Source organism: Podospora pseudoanserina, chromosome 3, assembly GCF_035222485.1.
Source record: "Podospora pseudoanserina strain CBS 124.78 chromosome 3, whole genome shotgun sequence".
Lineage (NCBI taxonomy): Eukaryota > Fungi > Ascomycota > Sordariomycetes > Sordariales > Podosporaceae > Podospora > Podospora pseudoanserina.
The window spans coordinates 730,562-755,567 of record NC_085922.1 but is presented as its reverse complement, the minus strand read 5'-3'; the positions used below and the strand labels follow the sequence as shown (position 1 = coordinate 755,567).

The following is a 25,006-nucleotide window of genomic DNA, read 5'->3' as shown; positions in this document are numbered from 1 at the left end:
AACGAGTACTTCGTCGAGAACTCCATCCCGGAAGGAGGCAATCGTCCGCACCATGTCTTTGAAGGAGGTGCAGACGGACTTGCCCGGTTTGTTTGCAACAGCGATTAAGATAAGAAAGGCAATGGGCAAGAAAAACCTAGAGCTTCGGGAGTGTCTGAAGAACGAGAGAGAGAGGAGGGGAAGGGGGGGAAGAGTGAAAAAGAAAGAGATGGAGAGGATCAAGGCTCTGGGAATCCCTGACGAGATAAAGGCCAGGAGGAGGAAAAACAAGGGGAAGATCAGGAAGCTGAACGGTGCTCTCTCTGCGAGTGGAGATGGGGGGTGACACCGCTGCTGTCGGACCGGCGGTGGCGGCGAGGAGCATCACTGCTGCTCAGCAGCAGTGAGAAACCGCACAAGAAGCTCTTCGCATCTCATCATGTTCCTGCTTTGCTTATTCTTTTTTAAGTTACCGACATCATGCAACTGGTTCTGAGAGATCTGCAAAACGGGAGGGCTATCATCTTTGGGATATGCAGCATTCATGGCATTTTTTCCTGTTACATCTTTTCACGAGTATCATGGACATCAAGACGCTCCCAAGGCGCGAGGACTTTGGGCGTCATCTGGCATTTACTTCAGTCAGCAATTGGGGGAAGACAAAAGGAGGCATTCATATACCATCATCGCTTACTGGTTTACATTTATTAACAACAGAGAAAGCATCATTTGCATTAGTTTTTCACAATCAACATCGATTCCACCCTTTCACTTCATCCAGGTTGCCTGCTTTCCCGCGACCATAATGATATCAAGGTGTAGGTGACATGTTGATATCAGGCGAAGGTAATATCGACATGCTTGACAGAGCCCTGATCATGTTCAGGACGCAAGTATACATGCCCCCAGATAGGTAGACAGACGTAGTTAAGGGACTCAACAAACGCACACGAGACGTGAGATGTGAAACACGTATTGAGTGATGTTAACATGTTAATACTATCCCGTCCCCAACCCTCAAGCCAAACCCGCAATAAGACCATACACCCATCCCAATAACAAAAAGCCAACACTTTAAACTCCCCAAGTATATGCCCCCTATGTATATGCCAATTACTCGCTGACTTGCTGACTCGGTCTTGATCATGCTCAAACCTATAACATGAATGAGCAACACCACGGGTATATGTGATAAAACAGAAAAACAAACACCGACCCGCTACACACGCCGAAGCCTCAGTCAGATACTCATAACGCGTTGTTGTCTTTCCCGACAAGCTCGCACCATTCCAAAACCCCCCAGTTATACTCCCGCGTACCCCATGCCATGTGAATTGCTCATCATTGTTAGCATCATCGCGACTTCCCGCTCCCGCTCCTCTTGCCGCAATTGATCCTCTGGATTCCACGACCCTCTCCTTTGGTGGGATGTGGCGCTCTGCTGCGAGGTGGTCCGTTCCATCGAAGTCGTTGCTTGATGGTGATGGAACTGATGCTGATGCCATGTTGGTGGAAAGGCCAGGCCGCCAGCCAGAGGGTCTGCAAAGAAGAATGGGTTCCTTGGCTTGGCAAAGATGGGCGACATCACATTGTTGGCTGTGAGCGGGCCGGGTGAGGTCACCTTGGGCTCCAAAGTCTCGAGCTTTGGTGGGGATTGCTCGGTGGGGGCAGGGATGTTCAGTGGCGGAAACTGGAAGCGCAAAGGCGTGCTCGGCCGTGACTGTTCTCGCAGCTTGTCGATAAGTCTATCCGTGTCCTGGAACCCATTTTCAATGCTTGCAAAAGGGTTAGAGCTTGGTTGACATATCACGGGAGAAGCCACTGGTGTTGGCCTAGGTTCGGGGAGAGCCCGGAACGAAGGGCTAGGTAAAGGTCTGAATGTAGCGGCGGTGTGAGGAAGCGGAGGAGGCGGCACCACCTCGCCATTCTCATCCAGTGAGACCTGCGTCTCCACACCCCGTATCATCCGCCATGCTGTTCGCTTCCGCCTCCGGCTCTTGACCATGGCGGATATCGAGGACACTGCTTGGCTGACAGGGGTGTCGGGGACGCCAACCGCTCCATCCATGGGGTTGGTGACCCGTTGATCCTTAACCTCTGAACTTTCGTGAGCTAGACCCCTCGAGTCATTAGCTTCGACGTCATCCTCCATCATCAAAGTGGAGTTTGCAGATTCTAGGCCAACGCCCTGAAGAGCATTAGGCGCTGACTTGCGAGCCCGTTTTGGCTTTGGCCTCGAAGCAACCGGACTAGGGGAAGGTGTGTAGAACGCAACTGGTGGTTCGCCGGTAATCCTTTTCAGATCACCCAGTATCTTGAAGGTAAGATAGGCCCCATTCAGCTTGTGGTCTCGTATCGAAGCAGGTCGTTTTGCATCGGGGTTCAGTTTGGGCTCGCGTGCGACGACTCTGTTTGCTGGCCGTCGTGGAATAGGTTTGAGTTCGGGGATAACTGGGGCTGCGGGAGGTGATGGTGGAGCTGATCGTGTTGGCTTAGGAGGCGGCGATATGGTCATTGACATGGATAACGGCGACGGGCCTGGCAGAGGTATTGGCGGAGGAAGCCTATCGGTCGTCATGGTCATTTCTCTCGGCCGAGGAGGAGCTTCTGGCCGAAGACGTGGGATTTCGCGAACCACCTCAGGTCGAACAGGAGATGCTGTCGGCGGCGATGGTACTGGTGATGTGACGGGTATGACTGGCACCTCCAAAGCTGGCGGAGGAGAGGGCTCTCGCACATCTGCCGGATCAAGTGCTACAATGACCGAGTCCGCCACCTCATCGATCTCGCGCTTCTGCTTCTTGCGATTTGGTCCATCCACCTCTTTGCGCTTCTTAGACGCCGTGTCGGCTGGCTCCTTTCGCTTGCCTGTTTCACCGCCGCTCTGCCTCCGTGGACCCTTTGCCCCTTTGACTTTGACTTGATCTGGGATGAGAGTACCGGGAGGAAGCCACAGGGCGGGCTTTCGATGTTGGAGATCCTCGACCCAAGCATCGCAGTCCCATTGCACCCAAAAATCGAGGACATCAGCCCACACACTCTCCGGTGGCTTTGTAAAGTTCACAAACACAACCTTTCCTCCCCGATCGTGTACGGCCTTGGCAAATTCCCGGACGAGAACCTTTAGCCCATGGACGCGCATGCTGGTGCCAAGGATGAGCAGCATGTCTGGACCCAACGATAAATCATGTTGCACCAAAGGGCTAATGAGGTGAGCATGGGGATGCTCTTCACCGTAGAGCACAATGTCAGGTCGGAGTTTGCCAACGCCAAGGGCACGTTTTCCTTTTTCTTCCCGAGCTGCTGTTGCTCCTGCGCAATGTGGGCAGGTGGGTTGGCGACCAGCCAGAGTCTCAGCTTGCCGTTCTTCGTCTTCCCAGGTTGCCGTTTTCGCACACACAAAGCATCGCAGTTCTGCCAAGGAACCGTGTAAGAAAACACACTCGACACCACGTTTTGGTCCCGATGGCGCAGGTTGTGAAGATGGGGGCTGTGATGAGCTAGGAACCGCTTGCGAGGAGTCTGACCCAGACCCATCATGTTCCTGCTTGCCCTCAGGCTCTCCACTGCCAGATTCATCTTTCAATTCCTGTGATTCAAGTTCGGTCTGTGATGCGGGAGGCTGCTCCGAGTCCTGCTGCGAGCATCCATCCCCTGAGAGATCCGAGACCTCGGGGCCCTTCAGCAAGCTCCGGCTCACAGCAGAGCTGCGCCCTGCTCTGGCGGAAAAACGATAGCGGCTTCCAGCGCCCAACGTGAGCGATGTTGAAAGACCGACGCGCTCTTCAAGCTGATCAATATTTTGGGTGTAACACCGGACCAGTTTTCTGCTATCCCGCAAGACACTGACAAACCGATGACTGTTCGTAGGCTGAGCGGCGCGGACCTTGTTTCTCAACGTGGTCGCGAATGTGTAGAAGACAGACGTCTTGAGTGGGCAAGACCAGATTTGCGCGTCAAAAAGATCCTTGCCTTTCATGTGTGGTAGCGACATTCGACCAGAGGAGGCGTACGACGTTTGCGATGTGAGGAGTGGTGTGGACACGGAAGAGGGCTCCTCACTTTCTGACCGAGATGATGATCCGCTCGACGAGCATGACGACCCCTCTGGTGACTCCTGATAAGGGTCATAAGAAATGGGAGGCGGTGACGAGAGTGGCGAGGAGCTTCTTGTGTGTGCCAGCATGTCTGTTCTAGAACGAAGACGCGGCGCATCGACGGGCATACTAGGAGGGGATGACGTGAACGATGGGCCAGGCGTGATCTCGGGGCAACCTTCGGGCACTTTGAGTCTAGGACTGGGCAACGGCGTCAGGCCTCTAGATAGTGGAGGCTCGACCGGTTTCTCAGCGCCAAACGAAGCGTTTGCCGATTCCACTGTGGGCGGCCCTGGCGCATGCTCCGAATTTTCCACGTCTCTCAATGTGACATCCTCCTGTGGTCCCGATGTGTCTCGCGGTGTTGCAGGCTGTGCTAACGGGTCATCATCGGTGGGATCTGACGATTCCGGATTGACGGAAGCAGCTCCATGACCTTTTTCTGATTTTATTGTGTTTTGAGCAGTGTTATGGGGCCATTGGCCTGGTAACTTGGTACCGTCGATCGGTCGGGAGAGATCGTGTGAAGCCCTGCGTCGTTTCGTCGGACGCTCTTCTGATGAAGAGTCTGACGCGTCGCTAGCGCTCGAGGGGTGATCTTGTTGCTTTTCGGCAGCATCGAACTGTGCTTGGATCAAAGAATACAGACCGTTCTCTGAGCGGAAATCCTAGAAAGGCTGTCAGCGAAGTGTAGGTCGGGCGGAACGCGTCCCGTTTTGCATACCGGAATGCCCGAGTTTGTGCTGATGCCGGCGCCCGTGATAACGACAACTTTCTTGGATTTCCATAACGAATTGGCTATCTCCTCGAGCAGGGCTTCCGACCCCGGCTCAACGTGTGTTGTTGGCATCTTTTGGTTGTGTGCAATTGATCCACCACAAAGAAGGCGCCCAGCTGGGAACGCGGTGATGGTACATGCAGGAATGCGGTCAAGTTAGAGATTCATATCTGAAAAAAGGCTATTGAAGAAACAAGAGTATTGTGTTGGCGGTAGCGAGTGTGTGACCTCGGCGCGTGGAGTCTTCGATTTCGGTGCAGGTGACGGGCAATCGCGAACTCGACTCGAGGGTTGTGCCGTGGGCGGTATTCGCAGCGATTCGGAGCTGGCTAAACGCGTCCCCAATGGGAGGATTGCGGGGTAGAGGAGAGCGACACAGAGCTGGTTCGGAGTGTTAAGGATCGAGGAGTCGTGGGTAACGATAGCTTGGAGCGAGAACAGCAGTGCCCGTCCGCAAAATGGAAAGCCGCGCCAGTCTTAGAATCAACGTTTTGTTGTCGGCCGCTGGAAAGAAGTGGGCAGGTGGATACACGGCGCGCCGGAAACCTAACTCTGCAAGGAGCACGAGCCATGAGCCACGAGCCGACAAAAGTGACTTCCCTGCCAGATAACTGCCAAGCAGAGCTCGAGGACACTGGAAAGAGAAACCTTGTCAGGACTGACAGACCGGCAAAGGAAGCTGTACGTACGGATTGAACATCCCCCTGAGCAATCATTGATACTTTGTATTTCACAAGCACACTGTCCCCATTGTCAGTCCATGTCCCACAAGCAACGCACTTCCCTCACAACGTCTTCGACGGGACCCTGAATTCTACCAAGCCTTCAACTCGTCAAGTGGATCTTCCCCGGCCCACTAGTGCCGAGCGCACAGACCAGCATTACCGTTGGTTTGGTTTCTGGAAGACTGTCAGAACAATGGGGGCCAAGCGGGCAGCCACTCACTGCCCAGCTCTGGTGGTTGCGCAAGATCTCGTAGATCCTTCTCCTGTCATCACACATGTCTAGGTACGCCAATTTTATTCGCCGGCAGAGATATCAGCTTGATCTACAGGCACAGTGGTACACAAACCGAAATCTCACATGCCCCCCTCCTCAATCTTCTTATACCTCTTCCCCAACTTGTCACTCTCATACCAAGCACCCACAATCTCCCTGCCCATCGGCCCAGCAGTAATCATACCGTCCCCTCTCTCCATCTTCTCTGCCACCTCCTGCATAAACTCTTCCACCGTCAATGAAATCGGGTTCTTTTCCTTCTTGTTATCATCCGGGTCCTCCCTGTCACGATGCAAATCCGTCCCAACCATTGGTGGCGCAATCTCAACCACCCTGATCTTGGCCTGCGGCTCGTCCCGCAGCTGAGTCCTCAGGTTCATGCTCCAGAAGTGAAGCCATGCCTTCGTCCCGTTGTACACCGGGTTGATGATGCTGAACGGCACAAAACCCAGCACACTGCTGACGTTGATAATCATGGCTGCCGGCTTGAGTCGAAAATGCGGAAGCAGCTGCAAGGTGAGGTGCATGGGACCGCGGATGTTGACATTGATTTCTTCATCTGCTTTGTACAGGAATTCGCTCGGGTCCAGTTTGGAGACCTCCAAGGGTTTCTGAACACCGGCATTGTTCACAAGACAGTCGAGTTCCGGATGCTTCTGCGTGACGAGGGAGACGAATACTGGAAACGCTGATGTTTTCCCCGTATCGAGCACGTAGTAGTCGGTCGCTCCAATTTCTTTCGCTGCAGACTCGAGATTGGATTTTGTCCTGCCGGCGAGGATGACTTTCTTGCCCTTGGATATAAAATAGGAGGCCAGCGCTTTACCAAGGCCACCACCACCCCCTGTGATGAGCGCGCATTGGAAATTGAGGTTGTCTGAAGGCATCTTGCAAAAGCTTGGGATAGTAAGATAGCATTACACCAAAGTGAGAGACAGCACGGGTGGACATAGTCTATTTACCAGTGCAGCCATTGACTTTGTTGCCCCTGGGAAGATGGTGGTGACGCCTAGGATTGGTGGGCTACGTCATCGATACCCCCAAGGCCAATGTGAAAGCAGTGATCCCCATCCTTCCCCAAGACCCGTTTAAGCAGCCATCATTAAAGATTAGCACTGAAATATTCCTGTCATTGATACGGCTAAGCGCACTCTGGCTCATCGCCAACTGCTCCCACTCTGGCGCCTTGACCCCCACCGTAAATGCCGCCATCGAGAATGGCTTCCTCGTTGTTCTCCAAATCATCTTGGACTCTTCGCCATTTGGTGGCCCTGTCTTTCCTACCTTCAAGCTTCTCGCCCTCGCCCTTCAAATCGTAGACCGGCCGGATTACTCCGCTCAGTAGTGGGTTCTTGCTGAAAGCACCGCCTTGCCCCTTGCTCACGTGGGTGCCTTGCAAGATGGGAGCTTCATAGTCATCTTCGACATCATCAACAGGCGTTGGGGGTCTCTCAATTTTGGCCATCTTCTTGAACACTTTACGCCCTGTGAGATCAATGCTCACGACTTGCTGGCGCTTCTCGTATTCAGGTTTAGCGTTCCATTCCATTTCTCGAAGGAGCTTTTGTTGCTTCTTCAACGCCAACGCCCTTTCTTCTGGGGTGGCCCACATGCTTCCTCCCACAGTGGCATCAAAGTCAGCTGCCTCGTCCCGTACCGTCGTCCGTTGGGCATTTTGAGCTTGGAATGCTAGCAGCTTGTCCCGGTGAGCTAGAGCTTGCGCTTCGGCGATGGTGGGATCTCTGGTTTTGGTATACGGCCGTGGGGTCCCTGCAACCTCGGCCTTCTTATGCGCTTCCCGATCTGCTGCCATCTTCTCACGTCCTCTGTCTGCCCTAAGCTCCTTGATCATACCTTGTATCTCAGCCGAGCTCAGCAATGGTTGCCCGCAAAATGTACATGGTCCGGGCCCTTCCTTGATGCAGATGACTTTGCCGCAATGAAGGCAGTTCGGGGCTGCTGCCAGGGGAGGATGTCTTGTTCCAACGCAATTACACCGTCGTGCCGCCACACCTTCGGCGCTATTTGTTGAGTGTGAGGGATTGGTGGTGATCTCGAGAGACCGAATGGCTTGGTCGAGGTCGCTCAGGACCGTAGACGAGCCATGCATCGCCACGCCTCCTGTGATGGTGACCTTGGCCGTATTCCCATTGTTATTCTTCGATGACGATGGTCCGGGTGTCGAAGTTCGTGAGGTAGGGTTGGATTTGGTTTTGGACTTGGGTTGCCCGAGGTCCGACACTAGGGAGCCTAACGCGGAGGGAGGAGGCTTCGAGGTCTGGGTCGGAGGAGGTGTGGCAGTCTTGGTGGGTGGTGGTTTGCTGGGACCACTGGTGGCGTGTGAGGGTGTCGAAGCGCCTGATCGTGCTGAGATGTATTCATCTTGCGAGTCCTTCTTGCTGTAGACAGTTCCTGGCCCAAGCGCAAACGAGGCGACTTGTCTAGGGGGCGGGGTATGGATATTTGCTTTCTTCTTGGGACCTCGACGGGGCTTTGGGACGCCGTCAGCTTCAGAGTTTTGTGCTGAGTTTTGGGCGGTCGATGCGGAAGAGTACGTGGGCGTGGACGTGGGTGCGTTTCTTGGTGGCGGTGATGCTTTTGGATCGCTTCGTCGTGCGTTGAATGTCGAAATGAACTCGACGACTTGGGGCGAGTCGCCGAGCATGTTGGAGAAATGTTCAGCAGCTTCTTGCTTGGAAAGGGTGGCGGCATATTCGAGGACTTGTTGCAGGCCATCGTCTGGCATCGGCAGCAGTTGGAAAAGCTGTTCTTTCGACATTTTGTCGGAGATGACGGGGAAATTGGTTTGGTGTTGTGCTGTTGTCAAGCAACTGAAGATGCTGCTGGTGTCATAGAATTCTTCAGGTGAGTGCAGTCACGACGCTGCCCGCGCATCTGTGGTCTACCCGGCCTACCCTTTCCGGATAGGTTTCCGCTTTATGCATGTCACAAAGCTTGGCAGGCGAGCTTATCCCTGCTCTTCTTTTCGCTCACTGGCTGGTCCCTTGCAGCATCCAACACTGCCAACTTCAACCATCGACATTCCAGTTCACTCTTCGCTGTTGTTTTCCTGCTGGCCATTCAGCAATTTGCCTAAATACCACTCTGGGAGCCCTCCAGAACGATTACAAACGCTTCGTCTAGATCTAACTCATTTTTAGATGCAGCCTACAGGCAAACACCCTCGAACTCTAGGATCAGCCCAGCGCTGATGGGCCCTGAACAGTGGTAATCACACCGGTACGTTCCTGTTATGTGTGGTCAATCCACACCTCAACTTCAGCAAGACATTCTATGGTTGTATAGTGTAGCGGTTAGCACCCCAGATTCTGATTCTGGTAACCCCGGTTCGATTCCGGGTACGACCTTTGCTTTTCACCAAATTTTTCTGGTGGAGCATTGTCTTCTCTTTTGTGGCCCCTGGATCAGGGGACACTTTCCAGGTTGGGAAGCTGCACCTCAGCTACATTTCTAGCAGAAGCTCAGTATACTGTTGACTGGCAATGGCCAAACATCACCGAGGAAGAGAGCTATCCAGGCTCTTCAGCATATGTCGGGCCTGCGCAGCCATTGCCTCCATCACAGATTCGCTGCTCTCAGCACGCGCAATGGGTGAGTTGTCAGATGAAACTATATACGTCAGAAAACAAACACCGACTCACAGTAGCAACGCCTTCCGTGCCGGCTTCAGTTGCCATCTCATGTTTGATGACAGTGCCCAACAAACCCGACCCAGCTTTGAAGTTGATCTAGAGCCTTCGCGCTTTTGTGCAATGGCAAAGCACTCTACCTGGGCTGAAAAGCCCACCGAAGTCGTACGATCTGGCAGCCGTTGACATCATGGGTGGTTTAGACAAGATCGCCAGCAGAGTATCTGGGGATGAGAAATATGCCAGCGAATACGACTTTGCCATGGCCATCTATGAACTCATTGGTGCTTCCCATGACGGCCACTTCAGGTTTGTTTCCGATGTCTTCGGGGATTTCTTCTTTGTGAATACCCTAGTGCAGGATCTTGTCACGATCAGTGTAAACGGAACTGCGACTCCTAAACTTTACCACTTATGTGAGTATTTCGCGCCCATCATGGATGCCTTGAAGTATGAGACTAACACCCACTTAGCTCAGCTATATGGCACTAACTCCAATGGGACGCTGGCTAGAAGCCAACCCCCACCCGCGATTGTTCAAATTAATGGAAAGGACGCTGTAGATGTTGTGATGAAACAGCAGCTTCGTTTTTCAGACTTCCAAAGTCTTGACGCTATGTGGAATGCCGGAATGCCCTCTTGCGCCGGTCCTCATCATCGCACTTTGCTTACAAACTCGATGGATTACCAGGGACAAAGCCTAACCTTGACCTATGAAAATGGCCAGGAAGTCACGGTAGAGTCTGTTGCCATTGTTCGAATGGGAGCGAACTTCACTGGTGTGCGAACTGGCGAAGGCTTTTACACACGTTTCTGTGATCCCGACGCTTCGATAGATGTTGAACCACCAGCAACAACCGAAGTGCCGCCGCAATTTCCAACTTCGACCAGGACCGATACCTCCGCAAGCGATGTGTCCAGTACAAATACCCTGCCGCCTCTCTCCCCAACAATGAGCAACTATCCTTGGCCGGCCGTTAGAGACAATGGTTCCAACATAACTTCCGGCTACTTTCTGAACGGGACGGGATATGACGATGTAGTTGTGCTTGCCCTTTCGGAATTCTCCCCGCCTGATATGGATCCTATGGCATACTTGGTGGATTTTCAAGCTACCATCGCCAACCTCCTTGCGAAGTCCCGAGAGCAGAATAAGACAAAGTTGATCATTGACGTTAGCGAGAACGGGGATGGCCTTGTAGCTGCTGCCTACGAGCTCTTTGCTCAGGTTGGTATCCCCGCAATGATCGCTCTCATTTCGTCTGCTAACACATCTTCTAGCTATTCCCCAACACAACAGCCTTCAGTGCCAACAACATACGCGAAACCCTGTCCATTGTCCAAATATCGAAGGTCTCGAGTGCCGACGCAGTGGAAATCAAAAACTTTGACGCCAACACGTTCGACGAAATCAACCCTGATGAGCCCGCCCGCTTCAAAGCCCTGAGCAGCCTCCACGAGAACAGCATGGTTGAACAGCTCATCCCCGGTCATATTTTCTCCCCTATAACCGGCCTCAACCTCACCACTTCCGATGCCCTTCTCGGCCCGGTAATCCTCGAAAACGACACCTTTACAGCATACCAGTACCATCCCTGGAACCAAACCGAAGATGTCTTCAACATCACCGGCGCAGGTAATAGAGCCAATGTCCCTCCCTCCCCCTTCACAGTCGAGAATATTATCCTCCTCACCGACGGCGCTTGTAGCTCTACCTGCGCGACATTGGCAAGGCTCCTCTACAGCGTCAACGGCACCAACAACGCCAAGATTAAGATTAAGACCGCTGTCGTCGGCGGCCGACCTGATCCTGCTCTTGGAACAGTAAACAACACCAGCACCGGTCCCATGCAGGCCGTGGGTGGTGTGGCAGGTGCACAAATCTTTTACTTTTCCAATTTTCACGAGGCAGTCAAAGCGGTCTTGGTCCTCTCGCCGGAGCTAAACAGCACAACCAATTTGACCGAAAACGAGGATTTGCTGCTGCTGGCCGAGGGGTACGCAATGAAGAGGCCATTGGCAGGAATCGGTGGTGGTGAGGCGGCAGGGTCGATCAACGGGAAGAATGATTTTGTTTCGCTTGACAATTTGGAGACTGCGATTCAGTTTCTGAGTTGGAATGAGGATGTCATTGGGGGTGTCAATGAGACGAACTACTGCCATTTTTACTACACAAAAGAGATGGTGTTTGGGCCGACGAAGGTGTGGGAGAGGGCGGCTGATGCTTTTTGGGGGGAGGATGGGGGGGATAAATTGTATTTGCCACTTTTTGACTAACGTATATTATAAGCGAGTCGTACATATAAGCGAGTCGTACAGTCTCCACCACCCTACAACAGCTATCCTCAATTGCTAGACCACAACACTAGGAACCGACTATAATTACATCAGAAGCAGCTGAATCTGAGGCTTCTTCAGCCTCCTGGCAAGTGCGCGCATTATGGCCAGGCTTGCCGCATATACCACAGCACTGAGTCTTCGTACGAGACCCCCCTGTACCACCACCACTTTATCGATTTTCCTGGATTACCTGCGCGCCTACAGCCTTCTGATCCAGTAGATCCTGTGCCTCTTATATGGCAAGTGACCCTCCAAGCCTCATACGTGTTTTTTTGGCTCTCCGTCTCTTACTAAGTGCCTTATTGGCCTTTCGCAGTGCCGAGAGCTCCATACGTAGAAGAGCCACCTCGTGTATTACAGTTATCGTACCTTTAGCTAATCGATCTATAGTAGCTAATATAGATATTGGAGAGTTACTTTGGTGGTTTAATATCTGAGGTTTAATAAGCTTTAACTATAAAGTAGTTTTTTAAGAGTTCTATAGTATTTAGGAGAGCTAAGGGAGTACCGTGCCCGGCTTTAAGGATAAGGGTATTAACGTACGAAGCTTTATATTTAGTTTAGAGAATACCTTTTCTAGATTATATAGTATAAGGTTAGTACCTATAAAATTACTTTATATATTCTTTTCCGTTATAAAGGCGAAGAAAGCTTCGCGGAAAGTATAAAGGAACTCGAGCTTACTTATATAGTTAATATATATATATTAAATCTTTAATTTAGTAGCCGTATAATTACCTTAATAACCTAAAGTAGCCGATATTACGTAATTAAAAGTAATATAAAAAATATAAAGGTATATAAAGTATAATAATATTATTTTATTAATAATAACGTTCGAATTTAGTTAAATAGTAACTTTTATAGCCGTTATAGATTAATAAACGGTATTTACTCTTTATCCGGAACGCTATATAATAATCGAAATACTTAATTTAATTTAAACCTACCGGATTAATAATCTAATTAATATTAATAATTATAATACGCTAAATAAATAATAAATTATACTTAATATATTAATTAATAAAGTAATATTATATAATTAAAATAATAAAAGAAAAAATAGTTTAACCGAAGATATTAATACTTTAAATTATTATTACTTATTCGCGGTTATTAAGCTAAGCTAGTTTCGCTTTATTAAAGCTGTCCGAGGTTATAATTATTATATCCGCGAAAATAATATTTATTATAAACTTAGTTTCGTCGAAGTTATAGATATTATTATTTATAATATTATATTTAATTTTAGTATTTTATACGAGCGTAAACTATTTAATAATAACTTTTAAATCGTTATATTTAGCCTTTTATTAATTGTATTTACGCGTAAAACGCGTATAGAGCTATAACTAGTATTTAACGAAATTATATACCTAAAGCTTATTAATAAGAGACGCGTCGCGTACGCGTAGTAAATAATTAATTATAATTTCTATACTACGTAATCTTAGTAAAAAAGGTTATATATTGTGACGAACCCCTATCCAGAACCTCTGAAAGGGATACTGGTCGAAGGCACTTCTGAATAATCGTGGCTCGGTGCAGCTAAACAGTGCACAATAAGATGTCTCAATGTAAACACTAGATACCGTAAATATAAGCTTGAATTATATACTGCGGAACTATCTATCTATATAGCTAGTTCCTCCGTATATATAGACCTCGTGCTAAACCCTAATTATAATAATTATTCCGCTTATTCTTAATAATCGTAATAATCGCTATAATCCTTTATAACTCCCTATTAATTATATTACTGTAATTACTATATCTTCCTAGTCTATTACCTATAATCGCGTAGCTTTGCCTTAATTAGTCCTACTAGCGATTATCTATGCGTCTTATACTCCGTATACGGTCCGTCCTGCCTATTGGCTTAACTATAATATAATGCCCTTTCTTTTAAGTCGACGTTCCGTCGTCCCGAAACCTAAAATAACCGCTTATCGCCTACTTTTATTTACTTATAAGTCCTCCTCTTTTCCTTATTGCTACGATATTTAACTTTTATAGAGTTTCTAGGTCCTCGCAACCCCTTTCCCCGCGCGTTAGTCCGTAGTACCGTCGTCGCCTAGCCTTAACCGCTTTTATTAACCTTAAAGGTTTTATTATTATACTTTATTCGTTTTATACTGCTTATAACTTAACTTATTACCTTTATAAGCGTTTTTCCCGTTACGGTAAGTATATATATCGAGGCTGTACTTACGATATATCGGGCATTCCTATTACTATAAATCGGTTAATTCGTTTCTCTTTCGATACTCCGTTTAACTTTATCTAGTCGAGTACCTAGTTACCGAATATCGTCGTTTATCTTTAGAGGAGCTAGTTACCGAAAAACGATTTCTAGACGCCTACTGTAAAGCCGAAGAGGCTACGCGTAAAGCGTAAAAAGCCGTTACGTACTTATCCCGCCTTCGCTAGTAAAAACGATATTTTTCGGAGCGGAATGCCGCTATTATTAGTAAGGTAATACCTACGTTTAATTTTTCTATTACTACTACTTTTAATACCGACCCCTCTTCCTAGCTTTTCGTTTTACTTAATTAATTATTTCTTAACTTTAGTACCGATTTTAGTACGGCCGGTCCTTCCTTTCTATCCGCGTAAGATACTATTAATAACGTGCCTTTCCCTTCCTAAAGTAGTTAAGGCGTATAATATTATTTATATTTAATCCCTTTTATATTTTTTAACCTTATAGTATAATATATAGTACGTCGATTATTATATCGGAGGTATAAGTTTAATTCCTATCGAGGTTTTCCTAGCTTTATTTTATAGCTATTTAACTATAAGCTAAGGCCGGGTCTTTTTACTTATTTAGGTTTTAGCCGGTCCGGATATCGTTAATAAAATTCCTTTTATTTATTTAGATAGTTAAAGTATATTTATAATTCCTATAAGTTATTTATAGTCGGATATCCTAACTAATTAATTAAATACTTTAATTTACCTTTATTAAACCGTAAATTTAGTATTTTTTCTATATTATACTTTTCTTTTTTATCCTCCGTTATTATTTATATATTAGCCTTACTTGCCTATAGTACGGGTTCTAGAAGTAAGATATAGAAAGTATATAACCGTAAACGTATTATACGGGGTAGCTTTAGTTTAAATACCGTCTCCGATATTTTTCTTTTAACCTTAAACGGGCCTACTTTTTTATAGTCTAGCTTTTTATTAGGTTTTTTAATATATAAATTACGTATAAAAAGGAATACTATATTCCCTCCTTTAAGGTAAGGTCCCTCGAGCCTTTTAATATTATAGTATTTCTATATTCTTTCCTTTATAAATTTTAGTTTTTACTTAAATTTACCGTAAAATATATATATTTTATTTACCTTAACTTTAACTCTAAGTACTTTAACCGTAAGTCCCTACCGTAGGTTTACCTCGTAACCGAAATTTATAAAGAATAGTATAACTTTAGTCGTTTTAATTAACGATATATTATATATTAACTATACTATAAGTAATAGTTTAACCTAATCGTTTTACTCGAAATTAATATAATTCCGTAAGTACTATTTTATAATTTAATTAAGCTATTCCGTTTAACCGTCCGTCTAAAAGTAGTAGGCCGAAAACGCTTTATTTACTATCCCTAACCTCGTTATTAACGCTCTTTAGAATTTCGATACGAACTTAGTATCGCGGTTTATAATAAACTCCTTTAACTATATATATATTAATATAATATACCGTAATATTATATCCGTTAATTATTTTACCGATTAAGTCTCTTTATAAAGTAAGAAGTATACTTATTTAGTAAGCTTATTAACTACCGTTAATATATTATCGTACTTAATACCAGTTACCGTATCTTTAGACTTTAATAATTTAGTAATAAAGTTTATCGTAACTAAACTCTATAACCGTTTTACTACCGGTAATAACTCCAGAAATCTATAAAACTTATACCTTGTAACCCTCGTTCTTTCGTATATATAATATAACTAAATAGTTTCCTTAACGTCGTCTTTAATCCCTAGCTAATTAAAGTACTATTTAATTTTTTCTATAGTTTTAGCAATACCTATATATCCTCCGAGCTTTAATATATAAATCTTTATTACTAATACCGTTCTATTATCTAGCCTTATATACGTTCGGTTTTTATACTATAGTTTTCCCTAACTATCTTTTTAAATACCTTATAGCTCCAGCTTTTCTTATTAGTATTACTCTATAATATCGTTACCTAACTTCCCTTAATATTTATTAGAAATAGCTTTCTCGCGATATACTACGTAATACTCTATTTATAGCTATAATAGATACTTAAGGGTACTATCTAACGCTTCCTTAAGTAATAATAGTAACTCCTTAGATATATCTTTATAGTAGTCGGCTCGCCGGCTAAATACGTCTACCCTAACGTTCTCCGAACCCTTTTTATAATTAATTTAGAAATTAAATTCCGAAAGAAACTTTAATTATTATATTTACCGCGCGTTAAGGACCTTCGTAGTAATAAAGTACCGTAGATTCTTATAGTCTATATAGACCTACACTTCGTACTTAGTACCGCTAAAGTATAGCCTCTATTCCTTAAACGCTTCGATAATAGCGAGTAACTCTTTATTATAAATTAAGTAGTTCTAACATACTCCCTCGAGCTTCTTCGAAAAGAAGGCTACCGGATATAATTTACCGTTATCGTCTCGCTATCCTAGCTATTTACCAATCGTATAGTCTAATATATTTACCTCGACCTTAAATAGTCGATTAGAGTTTAGTAATTTAAATACTAAGTCCTCTAAAATAGCCTTTTTTAGCTCCTAGAAGGCCTACTCTTCTTCCTACCCCTACCAGAACTCTATATTTTTCTTAATTAAATAATTAAATAGCCGCGTAATACTTACGTATTTATAAATAAATATTTAATAGAAGTTTATAAACCCTAAGAATTCCCTAACATATATTTATAATTGCGGCGTAAGCTAATCTTTAACTACTATAATTTTCTTAAGTTCTATATAAACTTTATTTAGCGATATTAAATATTTTAAATATACTATTTTCTATACGTAAAACTCGCTTTTCTCTTTATTAATAAAGAGTCTGGTTCCGTATAACGCGTCGAATATTTTTTATATATATCGTTTATATTCCTTTAAAGTACGTAAATAAATAAAAACGTCGTCGAAATAGTATACTATTATTTTATCGAGGTACTTCTATATAGTATAGTTAATAAAAGATTAGAACGTTATAAACGTATTAGTTAACCCGAATAGTATTACGAGATACTCGAAATAACTATAGGGTATACGAAACGCTATTTTTTATTTATCTCTTTTTTTAATCTATATATAAACGTACCTAATAGGTATATTTAAGCGTATAAAGTATTATACCCTTACTAATTAACTCCGTAATTTAAATATTAACGGTAGCGGATAACTATTTTTTACCGTCTCGTTATTTAGTTACTAGTAATCCATATATAATTATAAACTACCGTCCTTCTTCGGCATAAAGAATATAGGATATCCTATTAGCGATATAGATTTCCTAATATATCTTTTTTTTAAATTCTCGTTTAAGTACTTCCGTAGCTCCTTACTTTATTTATCGTTAATATAGTAGACCTTAAATAATCGTAGCTTAGTTCCTTCTTTTAACTTAATTTTATAGTCCTACGGTCCTCGTTCTAGAAGCCCCTCTAAATACTTAGCCGTAAAGGCTAGGTATCCTCGATATTCTACCGGTACCGCCTTTTTCTCGCTTTTCTCTACGTTATTATAATAAGCGTATTTATTAACTTCCGATATCTCTACTAATATCGTTAACCTTACTTCTTTAATTTTATTACTTATATTAATAGAATATATTATTATTTCCTATACTCCTTACGGTAGTGCCGTAGAGGGTACTTATCCTATACTTTACTCCGTATATACTCCTAATTTTCTATTATTAATTAGATATTTCTAAAGCTCTTTTAGTCGTAAGTAATTACTATCCCTTTAATCGATGTCTAAGTTATAGTCTTTATACTATAGTTACCCTAGAATTATATCCTTCGAGGGTCCTATATTTATAATATCGAATATAACTAATATCGTTTTTCCTTCGACTATAATATCTAGGGGTAATATCTCCTTATAGACCTTTTACGTAGGAAATAAACTTTATATAATTATTTATTCCTTTTTTTTCTTTTATAGTATACGGGCCTAATATATAAACTATAGCGAAATTAAATTTATCTCTGTACTACCGTCTATTAGTATTATTACCTAAAGATCCCTTTATCGTATAGTAATCTAAAGGCGTTTGTCTTTCTTACTTTTTCCCTATACGGTAGCGACCTTACTAACGAGCGCCGGGTTATTATTTTATACCTTCGCTTTACGTTAATACTTACGAAAATACCGTTTATAGTCCGTTAAAAGTTATTAGCTCCCGCGAAGGGCCGTAAATTATTTCCTAAGCGGTTATATCGTTTAAAAGCGTTTTCTTACTCCGTATTAGCTAGCCATACGAAGTCCCTTAACTATACCCGCCTAGCTTCCTCCTATCTTCCGTCTCTTACTTCCTTAGCATTTCCTCGCATCTATATCCGATAGTAGTTTCTCTACTTAGTCGTTTATTTAGGTATTTTCGCTTAATAATATTATTTAACCTTTTCCTATAAATATATAGCGTAGTCTAGGCTTAAATACTATCCTAATACTATTTTTTTCTACGAGCGTACGCTATTATTTATATTTTAACCGTTTATATATTCGACGTAGTACCTTATATACTTTAGTACGATTTATATAACCTAAAGGCTATCCTTTAATTTAACCGGGTTTTAAACCTTTTATAAAACGTAATCGTTTAGGTCCTTCTATTAAGCCTTTTCCTATTAGGCTATAATCCTTTTAATTAGCTATAGTTTACTTTCCTTACCTACCTTATATACCGGTTAGTAGCCGTATAGCGACTTACTTTAATAGTACTCTATATATCCGTATATAATATACTAAAACTAAAGTACTTTTTAATACTCCGGATACCTAGGATAAAGCTATACCGTATTTCCTTTATAGGGTATATATTATATAGGTATTAGTATATTCCTTAGTAACTTCGCGATCCTAATATTAATAACTTTCCTATTTTTCTAATATTTTTCCTAGCTTTTATATAAGAGTTTTATAGGCTATAATATATTTTATAAAATAATAATTCCGTACTTATTATACTATTTTTTTAATATCGTTTACCTAATAGGTCTTTACGTAAGACCTTTATCTTTAGCGACCTCCGTAATAACTTCCGTAGCGATTTATATTAGTTAATTCTATAATACCTATATCTAAAAATCTTTTTCCTTATACTTTATCTTTAGCCTTTCTAGGGTTTCCTTTACCTCCTAGAACTCTATATCTTTTTATCCGGCGTACTAGTTAGAGTCTTCCTCGGAGTTTACCGCTCCGCTTTATTAGTACCTAATAGCTACTACCTTTATAACCCTCGGTCCTTTCGATATAGTAATTAATACGATCTCTTTTTTCTATCCGAGCCGTTTAGGTACCTTATAGTCCTTTTTAAAGTATCTTACTTTACCGTAGTTAAAATACTTAAAGTTATTTCTACCTTAGCCCCTACTTTATAGTCTTTATTACTATATAGCGTTAACTTTTATTAGTCTTACGTATATAGTGCCGGAGTAGCTAATATTAAGGTATTTTTTTTTTTACTTATCGTTAGGACGGTTATTACCGAAATATCTTTTATTATTATTATTATTGTAGTAACCCTTACTACCTTTTTTCTCCGTACGCCGCTAAAACTGCCGATCGTCGATCCGAATAGCTATAACGATATACTTATCGATAGTATTAGGCCTTAACTCTTTATATAATTTATCTTTTACCTTTTCCTTAAGGCTATTATAGAAAAGTTATATTAACCCCTTATCGTTAATAGTACTATATAGGCTATCGATTTTAAATAAAGCCGTGTAATTAGCCGCTAAGCGCGTCTAGCGTAGGTTTGCGAGTTTCTTTTACGCGTACTTTACCTTATTATACTTCCTAAATACTTTTTTAAGTTTAGTCTTAAAGATATAATAGCTTTCGAAATATTCTACGGTAATCTTCTCTTAGTCCTCCGGTTCCTGCTCGTAATAGTTATCGAAGATAGGCTTAAACTACGCGAGAGCCTTATCCTTAAGTCTAATAGCCGCGAAAATTACTTTTAATTTTTCGTTAGTAAATTAATTTAGATAGTAACGAAAATAGGTTTTAAGCTAGATTAAAAATCCTTTAAGCTCTGCCTTTCCTCCTTTATAGCGCTCCGGTACCGGGAACTTAACGGTTAATTTAGGTACAGTTATAATAGCGATAATCTGCTCCCGGGTTTGCTAAGCCTTTTCCTTAAGCTCCCTAAAGCGCTTAACGACCTATTCTATAGTAGTAAATGCAGGTCTAGTGCTAATGGAAGGTCCCTCGCTGCCTAGGCTAGGCGGGACGCCTCCTATCTAAATATTCTTAGGTCCGGCTATAATAGTAAAAAGACGCCTTTAATTTATCTATAATAAAGTTAAAGTAAGTATATAACGTGTGACGAACCCTTATCTAGAACCTCTGAAAGGGATATTAGTCGAAGGTACTTTTAAATAATTGTAGCTCGGTGTAATTAAATAATGTATAATAAGATATCTTAATATAAATACTAGATACCGTAAATATAAGCTTAAATTACATACTGCGGAACTATCTATCTACATAGCCAGTTCCTCCGTATATATAGACCTCGTGCCAAGCCCTGATTATAGTGATCATTCCGTTTATTCTTAATAATCGTAATAATCGCTATAATCCTCCATGACTCCCTATTGGTTGTATTGCCGCGATCACTGTGTCTTCCCAGTCTGTTGCCTATAATCGCGTAGCCTTGCCCTGATTGGTCCTACTAGCGATTGTCTGTGCGTCTTGTGCCCCGCACACGGTCCGTCCTGCCTGTTGGCTTAACTGTGACATATATATAGCTTAATAATATATTAAATAATAGCTTCCTCTTCCAATTAAGTAAGCTTTTTCGAATTAAATATTATATCGCGTCGTGCAAGCTGGCCGGCACGTCGGTTAAAGAGAGTTATAGCTGGTACGTTATAGAGCTTAGCTGCAGCTCGGAGGCTTAATTTTTCATTAATTCGAAGAGCCTTAAGGGCTAAGAGTATCTTGGCTTCCTTTAGAGTAGGAGGCATATTGGGTTTTGGAAAAAATTAATGTTAGGTGTAAAGAGGACGCGTCGTGGTGGAGACTGTACAACTCGCTTATATGTACGACTCGCTTATAATATACATTAGAAGAAAGAAAAGGAGCTGAAGTAGATGACATAAGTTGACTAAGGGCAAAAGTTGGCTAGAGATATCCACACCATTAAATCGAGACCTATCAACTGAGTCAAGAGTTGCTGAATATCTACTATTGTAATGTGTTGAAGTAGGTGCTATTGAGGCCTGTAAATATAGGCTCAAATAGCTATCGGCGCAGTACACTGAGAGCGAAGAAGACTTTGACTGCAGCATTCGACAGTTGCCGTGGCACTGAAGGAAGGAGGATTACAGGGGCGGCGCCCTGTAATATATAGAAGAAAGTCACTGTAACATAGGCTTGTGAGGCACTGATGAGTGTGGTGAACCAGTATATTGATTGAACCTTATAGACTAAAAAATACCACAGTGGATAGGGTGTGAGGCAGAGGTCTTATAGGCCATCGGCCTATTACTTGCTCCCCGAAGGTGATTCCGTTCCCGGGCCTGAACGCGCGTTTCCCGGGCCCGAACGCCCGCTAAGTGCGCTATCCAAATATAAGGTTACAGGCCACGTTGCCGCTACCGTTTGACCACTGCAGGCCACGTTGCTGTTACCGTTTGACCACTGCAGGGCACCGGCCTTAGCGCTCGGCCTTCCGGGACCTCGGATTGCTTCCGGAGGCCGAGCCTCCGCTCCGGCAACCGCAGTCCCTAAACACTGCTGATTCAAGCCATCGTATTGCCTCTGAGGCCCTGTAATATACAGGGCTCAGATACACTGTAAAATCCACAAACAGAAGCTGTATTTTAACATAATGTATAAGTCAGTAATCTTTATCTACTAAAATAGGCCTTTAGCATAGGGCTACGCAGGCATCGTTGTTGTTACTGTTTATTGTTCTAAGTCGACTACTATTCCCAGGGTCCAAGCAATCCTTGGCACGGTCAAAGCAACCTGTCAGAATAGTCAATAAGGCCCACTGTTAAGGAATTAATATCTTGGCCTTTTCCAGCCACCGGGGCAACTCTCCCTCGTACAACAACAGAATTGACACATTTTCGGACCCCATATACGATTTGACACAACCATCTTTTGAGTGGATCTGCCAAGCCTCAACTTCCGGCTTTTCACCCCTTTTTACTACCGAACCGAGGTTTTTGATCACAACTCTCACGACTCGTTCCTTTTTCAAGACTTGATCAAATCGAAGCCGACATATCTTGATATCTTGATCCTCAGACAGGGCAGCAATGGCGGCCGAAGGAGGCACTGATGGAGGTTTCCAGGCGTATCATGAGCCTCATGGTACGTGTTCATCATCCGTCTAACGCGTTTCTAGTCACATTTGATATGTATATCGCATTTCTTGACAGATTTGACGTGAAAAAAACTTCTTAGTTATTTTCTTTCACTCTTCGACCACCATCGAATAACAAGCATATGAAGTAACTAACCAAATGTACCAGTCATCGAGATTCTCATCCTCATCTCCTTCTTTCTCTTCCTAGCCCTGTCCGACTGGCTAGCCGACAAGATATTTCGCGCGGGCCTAATTGGTCAAATCATCGTTGGTCTTGTCTACGGTGTCCCCTTGGCCAATATTCTCGAGATCAACTGGCGGGAGACGTTTTTGGCCCTGGGATACGTGGGTCTGCTGCTGATCACCTTTGAAGGTGTGTTTTTCTACCCCTGCAAGTCTCCTGAGAAGTGCTAACATGTGCACAGGCGGACTCACAATTCGATTGGATCTCCTACGGCAAAATTTTATCCTGAGCACCATCGCCGCTCTCTTTGGACTTCTTACCCCCATCGCCTTGTCTTTTGCCCTGTTGTATGCTGGATTCGGTCATGGTTAGTTCCCCTTCAAGTGTTCCATCAGTCTTGACACACCGAACCTAACTTCACCAGCCCCCTTGGAGGCCTTCATCGTCGGCACAGCTCTCTGTTCCACCTCACTCGGCACCATCTTTGTTGTCATCAACAGTGCCTCCAACGCTACTGACTACTCTCAAACTCGCATCGGAACTGTTCTCATCAGCGCCGCGGTTCTCGATGACGTTTGTGGCCTCGTCTTGGTGAGCGTCATCCACCAGCTTCGGGGCATAGCAGAAGATGGTGATGTCAACCTTGGATGGATCATTGGCCGGCCGGTGCTGGCAAGTGGCTTGCTCGCAATCTTGACCCCCCTGGTTGCCAAATTTGTCGCAGGTCCTCTGTTTCGCCGGTTTCTGGAGAAGCCCCTGTCAAAGTTCAAGCATACCTCCAACATTCTCCTGATGACGGTTGTTCTGTGTGCCTTTCTGGCCATAGCCGCTTTTGCAGGCGCATCAATGCTGTTTGGAGCCTTTCTCGCCGGCGCATTCCTCAGCAGCATACCTAGCAAGGAAAAGACCCCCTCTGAGCTAGAAACGACCTCCTTTGTGACCACATTCGAATACTACCTCAGTGGGCCCCAAAAGTTCATCCTACAGCCCTTATTCTTCGCCAGCATCGGCTTCGCGATCCCGTTTGGAGAGCTCTGGACCGGCGAGGTGATCTGGAAAGGGGTGGTTTTCACCATCCTGATGGTCTTGAGCAAGCTGGTCGTTGGTCTGGTCGTCCCAGCTTGGGACATGTTCTCAGCTGTGGGATTTCTCAAGCCAGCACCGCCTGCGAACGAGAGGATGAGCGCGGAGAAGGCCGCGTGCGCGAGCTGGGCGCCGGCGACCCTGCTCGGCACGGCCATGGTCGCGCGCGGGGAGATCGGGCTGCTGATCATCCAGATCGGCCTCAACGAGACGCCCTTCCTAACGCGCAAGGCGTTTGTGGTTGGCGTTTGGGCCATTGTGCTCAATACCATCATTGGCCCTGTGTCGGTGGGTGTGTTGTTGGAGAAGGTTGGCGACCAGATAGCCACTGACAAGACGTGGGGGATTCAGTCCAAGCCCCGAGATATCGATGTCGAGTCGGCGATGGCGCCGGAACAGCCTGGTCAAGATAGTAGACTTCCCGAAGGGAAAGGAGAAGAGAGCATAGGTGGCGTTTAGGGAGGTCGTCCTAGCCTTAGCTCACACCACCCAAATCTGCCGGTCCTTCATTTGCCATATTCCAGAGACCAGGGCATCGACAATAGTAACGGCAGCCAGAACAGCCAGGGATCCGAAAACCAGGTCTCCTCTTCCAGGGTTGCCTCCTGGCTGTCCAAGCAATATGGAGACTGAAAGCTTTTCGGCGGCTCCTCGCCTCAACGCCTAGCCTTCCTCATCCGGGACTCCTAAAATAGATCAGAACAGGCTCCCCACGATTTTGGAGGAGTGGCCCACGGTCTAGCCATCACCCTGGAGGTGGCAATACAACCATGCTACCCGTTTCTATCGCCGGAAAACTGCGACCTACCAACGATACAAGTGAACACCTGATCCTCGGAGTTAGTAACCCCACGAGGCCCGGAACAACGCTGATGGACCCGTCTTGTTCCATCTGCTGGTACGTAAAGATAAATCTGGCATCCCCAATATCTGGCCTACCGAGTTGCCCTTCACATCGGAGTCAATTGGCCAATCATCCAGCTTGCCGGGTTCGGGTCTGGACAACCGCTAATTAACCGGCTGAAGTGGCCGGTTGATGCCTCGTTGGAGCTCGGAAGCGGACCGTTTAGAGGGGCTACACGAAGTACCAGCAATTTATTGAGTAGCGGACCAAGAAGAGCTGGGAAAGGACAGTTTGATAATGTGCCCGAGAGTGGGAAAGATGAATATGAGGAGGTTGCACATGCTCCGGGAATGCACGATACCTAGATTGATACCCTCCTATTTTGGTGGCTGCAGGGCATGGGTAATATACAAGATGCATCAATCCACTGCCACCCACCGGTACCTTGCATGGCGGGTGTGATTGACATGT

General features: G+C 44.8%; 5 protein-coding genes and 1 non-coding gene across 6 annotated transcripts; 2 read left to right on the top strand and 4 right to left on the bottom strand.

Annotated features, from left to right (window-relative positions):
- Positions 1-1,282: 1,282 nt before the first annotated feature.
- Positions 1,283-4,926, bottom strand: HST3_1 (NAD-dependent deacetylase hst3; the record flags this gene model as incomplete). Its single annotated transcript, XM_062945340.1, has 2 exons — positions 1,283-4,744; positions 4,801-4,926. The coding sequence occupies 2 exons, from the start codon at positions 4,924-4,926 to the stop codon at positions 1,283-1,285; spliced, it is 3,588 nt and encodes a 1,195-aa protein (XP_062801289.1).
- Positions 4,927-5,933: 1,007 nt separating this feature from the next.
- Positions 5,934-6,740, bottom strand: QC764_302210 (uncharacterized protein; the record flags this gene model as incomplete). The annotated part of the gene is made up of 1 exon (XM_062945339.1): positions 5,934-6,740. The coding sequence occupies one exon, from the start codon at positions 6,738-6,740 to the stop codon at positions 5,934-5,936; it is 807 nt and encodes a 268-aa protein (XP_062801288.1).
- Positions 6,741-6,994: 254 nt separating this feature from the next.
- On the bottom strand, positions 6,995-8,632 carry QC764_302200 (uncharacterized protein; the record flags this gene model as incomplete). Its single annotated transcript, XM_062945338.1, has 1 exon — positions 6,995-8,632. The coding sequence occupies one exon, from the start codon at positions 8,630-8,632 to the stop codon at positions 6,995-6,997; it is 1,638 nt and encodes a 545-aa protein (XP_062801287.1).
- A 517-nt stretch (positions 8,633-9,149) lies between these two features.
- On the bottom strand, positions 9,150-9,221 carry QC764_0048780. The gene has a single exon. It is a non-coding gene; the product is annotated as a tRNA-Gln (tRNA).
- A 961-nt stretch (positions 9,222-10,182) lies between these two features.
- On the top strand, positions 10,183-11,780 carry QC764_302180 (uncharacterized protein; the record flags this gene model as incomplete). The annotated part of the gene is made up of 2 exons (XM_062945337.1): positions 10,183-10,731; positions 10,785-11,780. 2 exons carry the CDS (start codon positions 10,183-10,185, stop codon positions 11,778-11,780), a joined length of 1,545 nt encoding a protein of 514 aa, XP_062801286.1.
- Positions 11,781-22,160: 10,380 nt separating this feature from the next.
- On the top strand, positions 22,161-24,955 carry QC764_302170 (uncharacterized protein). The gene is given in 5 exon segments (XM_062945336.1): positions 22,161-22,429; positions 22,591-22,797; positions 22,850-22,975; positions 23,033-23,798; positions 23,817-24,955. 5 exon segments carry the CDS (start codon positions 22,375-22,377, stop codon positions 24,148-24,150), a joined length of 1,488 nt encoding a protein of 495 aa, XP_062801285.1. The 5' UTR covers positions 22,161-22,374; the 3' UTR covers positions 24,151-24,955.
- Positions 24,956-25,006: the final 51 nt, after the last annotated feature.

What these genes read in the sequence shown, in the direction of transcription:
- QC764_302170 (XM_062945336.1), top strand. Translation starts at nt 22,375, where the DNA reads ATGGCGGCCGAAGGAGGCACTGATGGAGGTTTCCAGGCGTATCATGAG. An exon ending in GGCGTATCATGAGCCTCATG is followed by an intron (nt 22,430 to 22,590) that starts GTACGTGTTCAT and finishes CAAATGTACCAG; the next exon opens with TCATCGAGATTCTCATCCTC. An exon ending in GCTGCTGATCACCTTTGAAG is followed by an intron (nt 22,798 to 22,849) that starts GTGTGTTTTTCT and finishes ACATGTGCACAG; the next exon opens with GCGGACTCACAATTCGATTG.